Consider the following 12,416-nt stretch of genomic DNA (forward strand, 5'->3'; position numbering starts at 1 on the left):
CCGTCGTCTAAAGTTGACGAAAGTTGGTGTTGTGAATGAAAAGGAAGGACGAAGGACCAAGTGCTCAGGCAGTCCTCAGGGAGCGCTCAGGGAGCGGCAGGTGAGCCGAGGGTGAGCAAAGCGGCGAGCGGCTAATCAAAAAGAGAAGACGGACGACAGGTTTTTCGCCCGCGACTACCTATGTAGCCAAGTAGCGTTCACGCAAGGGGCAAGCGGAAGCGCGGGCGCACAGCAGCAACCCAGAAGTTCCTCCTCGCCGCCAACGAGTTTCGCGACGGGCATGGACAGGGAGGCGTCGCTATAGGCAGCTTGGTCGGGTGTCGGTGAGTAAGCTGGATACCTCCGTACGTAAGTTTCGGCCCTGCTCCCCTGGAAAATCGGGATTTGAGGGCGAGAACGTTGAGAGGGATACATGGACAAAAGATTCATTCCGACATGATCGTGTGTTGTGTCTAGATTCTAGAACCACGATCATCGCCGATCTTGTCCCAACGATATCGAGATCTCGAAGGTCGGAGAGGGAGAGAGCAAAGGAAAACCTAGCCCAGATAGAGTCGAGCCCATATGTCCCAGGCATTGCCTCTCCACTGTAGGCCAGATGGTTTAGCCTAGAGGGACATGCTCTAGCGGGGCGTGGGTTGTGGAGAGTATCTATCTACTAGGTAATAGGTATTCTATATGAAGCTGCCCTCGCGTGTTATATCCCATGCAGCCTCGTCAGAGCGGTTCGTTCTTCCCGTTGCCCAGATCGCCTTCGACGTCTAAAGCCTTCCGTGCCATATATGTGCTCGCTGAATTCGTCCCTCGCTATCAAACACTTGACAAAGCTGGTGTGGCTGGCCGGCCCCCGTCAGATGGGCCTCCTTTAGTTGTCCGCGGCGATGCTCCGCCAGCTAAACTCCAACGAGGCCTTATTAACGAGCCTCGCATATCTGAGCTACCGGGGCTGCATGGCCCCTAGCTTGGTTCAGAGCCTACAGGAACCCTGTCGACGTGTGCAGAGGACCCGTTCGACTCGGTGGCTCCGGGTCTCGATTCGGCGGAAAGGAAAGTCGTGGTTGTCTAGAACAATGCATATATCCGTTTTACCAGGAGCCGTGATCGTTTTTCGTGCCTCTCGTTCTCCTCCGTTCACAGCCTCATCCCGCATCTCGCGCTGTCGTCCACATCTCCCATCAACGCTTCGATTCACAGCCAAACTGCTGTCGCTGCTCCCGCACCGTTGGGGAGCTTCGTCCTCGCAACCTCTTTGAATTCCTCGCCATCCCAGCCCAACACAAACACAAATCCTTCCTCGCTATCCGTCATGGCAAGATACTCGACTCCATCAACGGTTGGACCGGGTTGGATTGCATTCGCCCAGCCGCCACTCGTAGGTGTCTCCCACAAATACTGCAAGCCACGGAAGAACGGCTTCCATCCGCAGTCCGAGTCCTTGGTGGGGTGTCGGATTGGTATTCTCCAGGTGGAATGAGGTGGGAATGAATCGTCGATCACACCTTCATCGGTCAACTTATAAACTGCGACATATCCCTTGTCCCCCTTGTTCAGTGCTCGTGTACTGGCGTACAAATACTTCGGTTTGTCCCCTGAGGAGAGACTCGTCCGTACTTCGTCAGCCCAGTATCCTATGCTTCCAGTCCCAGCAGGAACGATGTTAACACCATCTTCATGCACTAGATTCACGCCGTGGTTCGTGGCAGAGAAGATATCCACCCTGAAACTGTGTTCTTGCAAGCAATAAACGATTTTCCCATTCGGGTGAGGCCAGGCGTGTCTCGGTCCATCGTGAGGGTCAGGCGAGATGTGTTTCTCTCCCAGCGCTAGTTTTCCCGTCTTAGGGTCAACCGAGAATGTCCAGATACAGTTTCGCCCAATGTCGGCAACGTAAAGAGCTCGGCCATCGGGCGAGAGATCTGCGGAGTGGGCGCCGTGGCGAAGTCCTCCAAAGTCCATGACACTGCCATCATCACGCTGTCCCTCTTCGTCCACAAAACTAAGAAGTTGCAGTGGTTGGATCTCGGAGGGATTCCCGCCCCGAACGCCATTCACTCGAACATGTTCGGACTTCACTTGAGCGTCCTCAGACTTTAGAGGGGCGATAATGTTCCCGGTTTTCGGATCCAGGCTAAACACTTCTCCTGTGCCTCCACCGGCCGAATACAGAGCTATGTCGCTCGCCGTGACGTAACCACTGCGAGATCGAGTCTGGGCACTCCCTAGGAGCTGGATGTCTGTCGGGGACTTGACGACATAAGCGGCCACGGCGGGGGGCTCTGTCCACGCCGTGGCGTAGAGATTCCGCGTCCCGTCCTCTTTGGGTGGGGAGAGATGAAGCCACGAGTGCGACCCGATGGCAGGGGTGCGGTGCAGTATTTCGAGTTTGCCCGCCCCTTCACGGTCTTCCAAACGTCCGGGAGAGGTGAATCTCAGTGTGTAGAGCTCAGGAGTGTCGAACGTGCCGACGAGGAAGTCGAAAGTCTGGGGCATGTTTCGGGGTTTCGGGTTTTTGTATTGTTTGGTCAGATGTCCGATGAATCTGGGGGTATTGTTGTTTGTTTGGAGGTATCAGGGAGGCTTCGCACGGTTTTCTTAGCTTTCGATCTCCCGCCTCCCTTTTCCTGCACGCCGAAGCGCTCGGGTCCGCTTGGGCGGGATTGTTGGAAGTCAGCTTTTATGGATATTTGTCAATCGGATCAAGCCCTATTCGCGAGTGGGAGCCGCAACCGGGAGGTGGGCTACCTTGACTTCCGGCCGTCGGGATGAGTCTCTGTTGGCCGACGACAAGGACGAGCTTCCATCCCTTGGATCTATCGACCTAGGCCGCAGCTTTGGAGAGATGACAAGAGATAGAGATCCAAGTTGATGCCCCTATAAGAAGGTCAACGACGTCCAGAAGGTAATGAGCTGGCCATGGAACGTCCTGCGCAGTTACACATTCGGATCGGGACCGGGTGCCGGACTTTAGTTTCTCCGAGACGCCTATCCGATGGTCTCCCCGCATTCCGACATTGTCAGCCTCGCGTGCCTCGTCAGCGGCGGGGGAACTTGAGGTATTTCATCTCTACTTAATACCGCTCGAACTACAATCATGCTAGGCATTAGGTTGGAGAAGAGGTGATAACCAGAGAATGAACAGCCAGGCGTAGCCTGGATATTGCTTGTGGAGTCTGTTTGTCGCGATGCCCGCCAAGGTCATGCCGACTCACCTAGCAACTCGTCAGCCTCGCCAATGTCCCTAGCACTTCCCTCAGCAGAATCGACACATAGCGGCAGAATTTGCAGCGCTATCAGGCCAAGGCGAGTGAATCGCATCCCACAATTGACCACTTTTTATCACACACACAGAGATCAACAAAGACGCTAAAGAACGCTAAAAAGAACCCAGAGCAAGAAAGAAAAGGACAAAGCCCAAAAAACTTCCTCGCCGAGCCCGACAATCTCACTTACCAAGTGATGATCGAGGTTCAGAGCGAACAAGCGAAAACTCCTCCCGTTTCACCACCTACCCCCTATATCGATAGGGGGAGATTGTGCAATGGGACTGGCTTTACTTCTTCACATATCCGTTGATGGAATCGTTTGGGGAACGCCGCAGGCCACTTACAGGTGGATTCTACCCTCCTCCTCCTCCTCCTCCTCCTCCTCCTCCTGCCATCCCGCCATGGGCGGTGTTGGCCTGAGGGAGAGAGTGGAGGGAGCAACTATCCAACGCCGGATTGTAGGGAAAGAATGCGCGATGGAAAATGATGTAAATAAATTACACGGTGGGGAGGGCGAGGGGAAGAAAACAAGCATGTGATGATGATGTGAGTAGGTAGTGATTGTGGAGGAGAGTGAAGTAGCAGGGACACACAACTACAATCATACAAAGCTCGTGATATGCCACTTTCTTTACTTGAAATAGAATAGAAGAGCTCCTTGGTGACCCCGCTTATGGTGGCTTTCCTGGTCCACGGAGTCCATGTGGCGAGACTTCAATTGTCCACAGATTGTCTGCGGCACTCTGCCCCAAATCGCCAGGGATGCAACGCCCCTATAATGGTGGCAGGACGAGTGAGAGGAAGTGTTCTCGGTCAAAAGTGGGTAAATCATTCGAGGTGACAAGAGCAAACGAGAGAAACTGGGCAACATCAGAATGCGACACAATCCACTCCTCAACGCGCGATGATAGACATGAGATGCTTCTCGTGTTACCGCAAATATGGGGTGTTTCAGCCAAGCAGAGGTAAGCAAAGTCGTCGTTATACGAAGGTGTAGTCGTACGAAGTCGTGGTGGAAGTCTCTGTCCGGAGGCATCCCGACACAAATGCAATTCATGTTAGCGCAAATCAGTGTTGATGGGCCATACGTTTTCTGCAAAACCATTGAATTGCGGTCACTTCTCTAGGTTTACAACGCTCTTCCTGTACAGACTCCAGACACCCATCAAGCCGAATGGCGAGGCGTCTCAACCTCGAACGACGGCCATAATCCATTACTTGGCTCCGTGGACAAACACTCGTTCCTCGAGCGGCTTGAAAGTCTTGGGGTAGGGTTCGGCAGCGGGTTTGCCAAAGACCAGCTGTGCTTTCAAGCTCCAGTTGTTGGGCACGTTCCAGGTCGCCGCAATCTTTTCGTCAATCAGGGGGTTATAGTGCTGCAGGTTTGCGCCAAAGCCTTCCTTCTCCAAAGCTGTCCACACTGTTTCCCACTTAGTCAGCCCAGAACGACGAAAGAGGGAGTGTCAGACGATGTAAGGGGGTTGCTTACAAACATATTGATGCATGGCATTCGTATGCTCACTCCATTGAGGGAACTTGTCGGCATAGAGGGGGAAGGATTCCTGCAGCTTGGCGACATCCTTGGGCTCCTCGTAGAACAGAATGGTGCCATAGCCGGCCTTGAAGCCCTCGAGCTTCTTTTCCGAAGCAGGCCACGCCTCGGCTGGAGCGACCGACTTGACGACGGGGATAACAATATCCCCCCACAGTTTCTTGTGCTCCTCGTTCAGCAGGACAACCACACGGGTGGACTGCGAGTTGAAAGAGCTGGGCACGTGCGTGACGGCTGCATTGACAAGTTCGTGGATCTTGGAGTCGGGAATTGGAGACTCGCTCGAGAGAGCGTAGTAGGTGCGGCGGGACTTGACAGCGTCAAAGAAAGCGTCTGATGACATTTTGCTGGTCGTTGAGGTGAATGGGCGAGCCTGTGACGATGAGTTTGGGAGACGTGTAGCAATTGAAGGACCGTTGTTGAGGGAGTGTTTGTGAAGTGGAAGAAGGACGGATGCCGCGCGCAGTGGCCTGACTCTTAAATATCTGCAAGTCTGAGATGGCGCTGTAAGACGCATGCTGCTCTTTCTGGTCTTGTCTTTCCGATCTTTACGGATTGTACCGATCCTGACACAATCCAGGTCCACGAGATGGAGCCAAACGCAGGGCGAAGGACAGGTGCTTTAAAAAGTGGAGGGGTTCGCTGAAGGGACAGATTGGATCGGATACGAAGTGATGGAAGATTCGATGGCCACCTAAGTTAGTTAGCCAGTGGCATGCACAGTGGGTGATTCAATGGCTCCGTGGCTCCGTGGCTCCGTGGGCCCGTAGCAGCTTCTTGCAAGGCTGGAAGTCATTCCGCGCTTTGTCAGTTCTGGTTGGTGATGATGCCGTAAGCGGCGAGAATTGCGTCAAGATGAATCGGGCGACGGTGGATGGAGAGGATGGCGATGCTGGCGAGGAGGCAGAAGCTGTGATTCGTGACTGCGCCCAAGATGGGAGAAATTTTGATTGACTCGAGAGCCACAATGTGGAGCTGTGCGTCGGTCGACGAGAGTGAGCGTTCGGCAGTTCAACCCTCCGCTGCTTGATTAACCGCCTGTTGTCAGCGAACTTGTTCTTTTCGTCAAGAGATGGTGTTTCTTCGTTTCATACGGCTGCGGTGAAGCTGCCTGGTCCAGCTGGTGTCCAGTCGCCAATGCTTCCCTACTCGGAGCGAGGAATTGGTCGCGACCGTCTAGGCATACCGATTCCTTGTATCAACTCCAATGCGTTGATGGGCCATGTCGATTGTTCGACTAGACCTGAGGAAACAGACAAATGCAAGACCCTATATAGCTTCAAATCAGCCACACCCGTCTGCCCTCGGACTCTCGGGCCATGATTTTGGGCGAAATTCGTCCGACGCTTTCCCTGAACATGCCAGATATCCACGATCTGCTACGGTGCCCCAGAGAGCAAGCGACATATCAGAGAACAATCTGCTATTTTGGAATCATATATAGTGCCAATAATGCCTCTCGCGATACCAATCGCGGGCATTCCACTTTCCGCTCTCTAAGGAGTCCCTTTTCGACGGCGCACCGAAGACTCCACCCAAAGATAAAGATTCCTTTTTCATCCGTAGCTCAGGTTTGGTCTTGCTGAAGCAGTGGCGTCCTATGCACTCTTCTCTGGATCACCAGCACCCGTGGTAGTCGTCACTAGACTACCGTTCGTGCGAGTTCTCCTCGACCGCACCTCCAAATCGTGGTGCGCACGACTGCGAGTAGCATGCAGAGCGGCCATGTTCGTTTCCTGTTCATCCTCTTCGCCGCTACTCTCTTCGTCCACGGGTTTCCGAATCGCCATGGTCGGTGCAAATTTGGATCTTTGGCGGAGCTTCTTGCCAAAGAAGTAGAAGCACACGGGGATCGGGACGCAGAGAGCAGCTATGCAACCAAGAAGCGTGCCGGCCCACTCAATACCGAGGTTGTCGAACATTTGGCGCGCGAAAAGCGGAAATCCTGCTGCGAGACACGATCGCAGAAAGGTATTCGCCGCAATGGCAGAGGCAGCACTTAATATGGTCAGTGCGATCCGGAACAAGGAGACAATGGGGAACTTCAAACTTACAACATGAGGTACGAGTCGATAATGTAGTTGAAACAACAGATGAAAATAGCCAACAGACCAAACCCGGTGAACAGTCCAGACAGGGTCGGAACAATCCAATGGATCGATGCCTTGTAGCCTGTCCAGCCAAACCAGAAAAGACCAGCGGCGAACAGCACTCCACCGATCATGACCGGTGGTAGGCGCCACTCTGGGACTGGAATTCCGCCATTGGCCGCAAGCTTCTTGTTATAGGCCTTGGAATCCCAAATGATATAACCTGCGACAATAAAGATTCCACAGACCATTCCAAAAAATGGTAAGCCCGCCACACCAGGAGTGATGTGGTGGACGCCCTGGAAAACTAGAGGGTAGGCCGTCAGGAAGCAGTACAACAGGCCATAAATGAATGACATGTAGCAGGTGATGGCAAGAATGATGGGCTCCGAGATCAGCAGTCGAATCGGACGAGAAAAATTCTTAGTGATGAGTTCTTTGAAGTCCACCTCAACTTCTTCTTGCTTCGCATGGATGCCCCAATTCTTAGTTCGGCGTCGCAGTTCGGCGGCTTTACCCACCAGGACGACTGGGGCGTAGGACTCGTGGATGAAGAGAAAGACCAGGCATACGGCCGCTGAGCCCATAATACCCGGAATGTAAAGGTTCCAGCGCCATCCGAGGTAAGATTTGTTGATAAAACCTCCAATGAATGGTCCTAGCATTGGTCCCATGAAAACCATCGAGGAGAAGATGACAATCGCGGTGCCTCTTTGCGTGTTGTCAAACATGTCGGCAAATACGGCGGCAACGACAGCCAATGGACACGAACCGAAAAATCCGGTAAAGAACCTGGTGATCATGACCGTCTGGAGATCCTTGGCTGTCGCACAACCAAAGCAAAAGACTGAGAAGCCGAACATTGCGATCAGGATGGGGAGTTTTCGACCTATTCACGCCATGTCAGCTTTGTGGACCGTCTTCTCGCTTCCGACGCCCATTACCTTGCAATTCTGAGAAAGGACCCCATATCAGCGGACCGAACGCGTAACCCAGGACGTAGAGGGATGTGCTAAGGGTAGCCACTTCGGCACTGACTCCGAAATGAGCGGCCACACTGAAGGTGGATGCGGAGAAAATAGAGGAAGTGAAGGTGCTGCACAAGCAGACATAAGCCAGAATTGCGCCCATGTATAACCTGCAAACCACGTTAGCATGAGCATTTCCAGTGATCTCACGTCAAACTGCACTCACTTTCTCCGAAAGGGCCAATTTTGAGGATGGAGAGGATCGTCTTTGCCGTCGAACTCTACGACGTACTCTTCCTGCGCCGGTAGATCGGGAGGATATGGTTTTCCACCGCCGAATTCGGGGAGAGGTTTGGTGTCGGCCTTTGACTTTACACTTGCCCCCACAGTCTGAATTTGCTGCAAACGATGTGTTTCCGTCCTAAGGTCTTCGATGGGGTGTGTCCTCGTTCTTACAGCCCTCGCGGAAGGTACTGTCGCGCTTGAGGCTCCGGCAGTGGCTATTCTGCCCATATCGGGGGCGGTGGATGTGCTGGAACCCGAAGAGCTGGAAATGACCGATTGCTGAGATCTCTGGCTGCGCAATGACCGGCGCTCTTTACTTTCATGAGACCATTGGCGCGTGGCCTGGACCTCAGCCCGCTCCATGTCCCGATCGACGATATCCATGTTGGCAGATGCGCAAGTTGCCCTTCTCACGTGTATTCTTGTGTTCGATGCGTCTGAGGAAGCCTGGCCTATGGGGGCAGGTCCTTATGATCTCTGAGGATGTCTCGGTCTCAACGCACCGTACGCGTTTTGCACGGTATGAGGTCAGAGGTGGCGATGCGGGTGTGGGGAAGAGTCAGCCAGGCATGTCAAATCGGCGCCGGATCGCGACAATGGAAGCACCGATATGTCGGGTATGAATGGATATGAACGGGATATGGGAAGCTCGGTGTCCGGCAAGGGTTCAAAAAGCAGCCAGAGAGCAGCCAGAGAGCAGAAACGAGGGTATGGCAGCCCAGCGTAACGGGTAAATATAATGGAGGGTTAGTCGAGACTGAGGGCGAGAGAGAGAAAGCGAGAACGAAAGAATACACAATTTATCTCAAGACCAAGGCGATCAGGGGGATAATGGGTAGCTCATGCAGACGATGCGACGGATTCGCCAACGGATACAAGCAAGAAGGATTGTGTGTGCTAAGTGAAGGTTGCAGTAGTTGGGGGAAAATCGAATTCAATAATGGCGATGATGATGGTGGTGGTGGTGGTTGTTGTTACAGTGGAGTGGGCACCTGTGGGCACCAAGGGTAATGATGACACAGCTGCAGGCGTCTGGCGACTGGCCACGGGCGCCCATTGGGGCTTCGCCTGCGCAACAGGACCTGCGCCTCTTTTCTCCCCCGCGACAACCCTTTTTCCTTCCTCGGCACCTCGATTTGAGTTCCCTTGTAGCGACCACCACCACCTCTGCAGCTCCCGGCTTAGCTTTGAACATCCAGGTGAGATCTATGCTCTTCGAGGAATAGCCCGCCGAACTGTTGACCATGAATTGCGGCCGCAACAAGCGCACATCAAAAGAGCGAGAGGCCGGTGGGAGGCCCGAAGCCACCATCCTCACCAGGTCCTCCCCTGTGCTCCTGGCGATCCCCTGCCACCGCCCGCACATACAGCCGAGTTATCGCGCATGAAGCTCTCTCGCAAGGGATCCCAAGCTCCCACCCTGGTGTCAGGGTGGTGTCATGAATCGGTGGGCTTGCTGATTAAGAGCCGTCAACACCGATTAGACTGCGCGCCGGCGCCGACTTAATCTCTCCCTTCCTCAGACGCCTCAATCGAGTCAATCCTTCCCATCCCCATCCGCTGACAAAGTGACATGTGGAACACTGCGAGAAAGAGACTACCTCGAACTCTAAAAATGCCTCTAAGTATCGCCTGTACGCGGCCTCTACCATCGGATTGAAATTACTCAGCGTGCAGCTACCAGCTTTGCCTTTGTACAAGTCTTCGCCGAAGCGAGTTGGGTCTTGACCCATCATCAGCGTTATGGCACGCCGAGTATCCTACTGGAGGCACCTATTTCTGTTATCTCCGAGTGGTGATAATCACAAGGATTGAAAACGTCGGTGATGGTAGGTCTAGGTCTTTGTACCGAGTACAAATCTCAGTCAATGGCTATAGCTCACGCGCCCTAGGTTGAGTAGTCAATCGATTTCGTCGTCGAATCTCCGACCATCGAGTGTATTCGCCTGCCTCCAGGATATTGATCTTGCGTGTTAATCCGCTTGGCTCGCCTAGAATCACCGGGTCCCATACTTCTTCCCCTTCTCCCACTCCACGCTCCTGCCGACCTGGGATCATCTGGACATTCTTCCGTCTGAAGAGAACCACAGTGAGAAGTAGAGTCAGTGCCATGAGCACACCGGCAACGATGCCAGCTGCTTGCATACCGCCATACCTTCGCTCAACTCGACCTCCAATGCCCGTGGCCACGGCGCCGAACACAAACTTCAGGAACTGGGTAACGGCCATGCCAGCACTAACTCGTGGATAGCAGGAGAAATTTGTGCGCAGTTTGCCTGTTCGCCCCGTCACTGATCTCCGCACTGGGCGTCCAGTCATTCCTGGTTGCAAGTCCGACGTGTCAAAGGTTAGCATCATTTGAGCATAACACTCTGCGATCGCCAAGTTCGAGCCACACCCAACGAACGCTGCAAACACACATGGCACAGCGACAGGGAAAGGAGGTTTTCTCGATGACAGGGCGTATCCAATAGCTGCCAGCGGAAGAAACACCATGAACAATGTCCGCCGAACCGTATGTGACCGCCAGACCATGGCTCTTTGGAAGGTCATGCTGTCTGTACGAGGAGGATGATACCGCGCACGACTGAGCCAAGATGCTTTCTGAAAAGGTATTGCCAGGGCCGATCCAAGGGCCAGGGAAAGAACGCATAGTCCAACTTGATCTGGACGGTAACGATATTCAGTCGAGGCCAAAGCTCCGAGCAACTGTTGGTGTTAGCCCAATCCGGCCAACGACAGTCAATGACTCACCATCAACACCAAGGTAAATTGTGCGTACACCCAAGCAGCATAGATGGACAGCACCAGCAAGCCTGGCTGCTTGGCCATCCGCCAGCTTAGCCGCAGAGCTGCCATGATCTCTTCACCCCACCAGTACGGCCCATTCCCGGTAAGATGAAGTTTGACTTCCCCACGAGCAACCCTGCTGAAGCTCCCACCCTCGCCAATGATTTCCGCCACTGTTCGTCGGAATGCCGATCGACGCACTTCTGGCGCAATGAGGTTGAGCAGGATGACGACCAACAGCAGGAGCGACGAAATCCAAAAGCCCCAGTCGACCGAATTGTTGATTATGATGAGTGTTCCAACCAGGAATCCGATGCTGATCGAGGCAACAGTGCACCACGACCAGATTGCCAACCAAACTCCCATTCCGCCTCCATGCCGGCGGACGTCGTACGGGTCAGGAAGCTCATGCGAATCACTGCTCTGTAGCGATGCACCGAAGATATCCAACAGCGTCGCGAGGTTGTTGATGTCAACAAATCCAAGAACAAAACCTGATAGACCGCGAGACAGGAGCAGAATGGTCCGGTATCTCCCTAGATCTGGGGACCTGAAAGTTGTAACCATCAGGCCCTGAGGTATCTGCAAACACAACGCCAATGTGAGTGCTGCAAGAGTGTAGGGCTTCCGTCCGTGCAGCAGAGGGAGAGGCCAAAATACCAAAGTCGGGATAGCCAGTCCAAGATAAAGGAACAGATTTCCGAGAATAACCTGGCGGTTAAAGTCGACAATGACGTACTGGATGGCCGGGACCTCTCCTGCGTATATCCCGAGAAGCAAACCTAGACAGGCGACATTGATGCAGCTCACCACCGCCGCGAATCGTTTTCGAGAGGCCGGCCAGTTGCGAGCTACGGGTGCATGATGACAAGTGGTATGAACGTCCACATCCTCTGCTCGCGCTGGGAGGTCGATATGCTGTACGCCATTGAGGTCGACAGTGTAGGAAGGGCAGGGCGACGGATGTGCCATGTTGATACTCACATGTCGGGAAGGAATTCCAAACATCTGACTGAAATGCCTCTCATGACCCGGCCGAGGGGTACCCAACAAGGGCTCCTTATCTTCGTCAAAATGCACAGCTTGATCCCCACTATTCAGTGTCAGGATAGGGGTTGGTCTCGAAGCGGAAGATCTGCTTCCGGCGATGCCTTTGGAAGATGCGATGCGAGGGCCAATTTGAGGAGGGGCTAGGAACCGGGCTGGTCGGCTTTCACGGTTCACAGGGAGTGTTGATCTATCTCTTGACAACTTTTTCTTCCTCTCCTCTAGAGAGTCAGCGACTGGTTCTGGGAGGAGAATTTGTAGGTCGTCGGCACTGCATGCGCCTCGGCAGCGAGGAATGATATCCCCCCTCTCAGTCTCATCCCTCTGGGAAGTCAATTCTCCTGCAGATGCTGCCGACCTGAGGGACTGGCCACTTTTTGGAGAGGGTGCGAAGTCATTCGTCTTCGAGGAGACTTCATCC

The 12,416-nt window shown here is 53.7% G+C and overlaps 3 protein-coding genes across 3 annotated transcripts; all 3 read right to left on the minus strand.

The window, feature by feature from the left end:
* Positions 1 to 639: 639 nt before the first annotated feature.
* On the minus strand, positions 640 to 2,894 carry PV07_02631 (uncharacterized protein). The gene has a single exon (XM_016389254.1). It carries the CDS (start codon positions 2,488 to 2,490, stop codon positions 1,189 to 1,191), a length of 1,302 nt encoding a protein of 433 aa, XP_016251156.1. The 5' UTR covers positions 2,491 to 2,894; the 3' UTR covers positions 640 to 1,188.
* A 1,583-nt stretch (positions 2,895 to 4,477) lies between these two features.
* On the minus strand, positions 4,478 to 5,158 carry PV07_02632 (uncharacterized protein; the record flags this gene model as incomplete). Its single annotated transcript, XM_016389255.1, has 2 exons — positions 4,478 to 4,683; positions 4,753 to 5,158. 2 exons carry the CDS (start codon positions 5,156 to 5,158, stop codon positions 4,478 to 4,480), a joined length of 612 nt encoding a protein of 203 aa, XP_016251157.1.
* Positions 5,159 to 6,413: 1,255 nt separating this feature from the next.
* On the minus strand, positions 6,414 to 8,542 carry PV07_02633 (uncharacterized protein; the record flags this gene model as incomplete). Its single annotated transcript, XM_016389256.1, has 4 exons — positions 6,414 to 6,813; positions 6,870 to 7,794; positions 7,850 to 8,043; positions 8,100 to 8,542. The coding sequence occupies 4 exons, from the start codon at positions 8,540 to 8,542 to the stop codon at positions 6,414 to 6,416; spliced, it is 1,962 nt and encodes a 653-aa protein (XP_016251158.1).
* Between the last annotated feature and the right edge of the window lie 3,874 nt (positions 8,543 to 12,416).

The sequence above is a fragment of the Cladophialophora immunda genome (genome assembly GCF_000835495.1).
Source record: "Cladophialophora immunda strain CBS 83496 unplaced genomic scaffold supercont1.2, whole genome shotgun sequence".
NCBI lineage: Eukaryota > Fungi > Ascomycota > Eurotiomycetes > Chaetothyriales > Herpotrichiellaceae > Cladophialophora > Cladophialophora immunda.

Coding starts and splice junctions, on each gene's coding strand:
- PV07_02631 (XM_016389254.1), bottom strand. CDS start 2,490: ATGCCCCAGACTTTCGACTTCCTCGTCGGCACGTTCGACACTCCTGAG.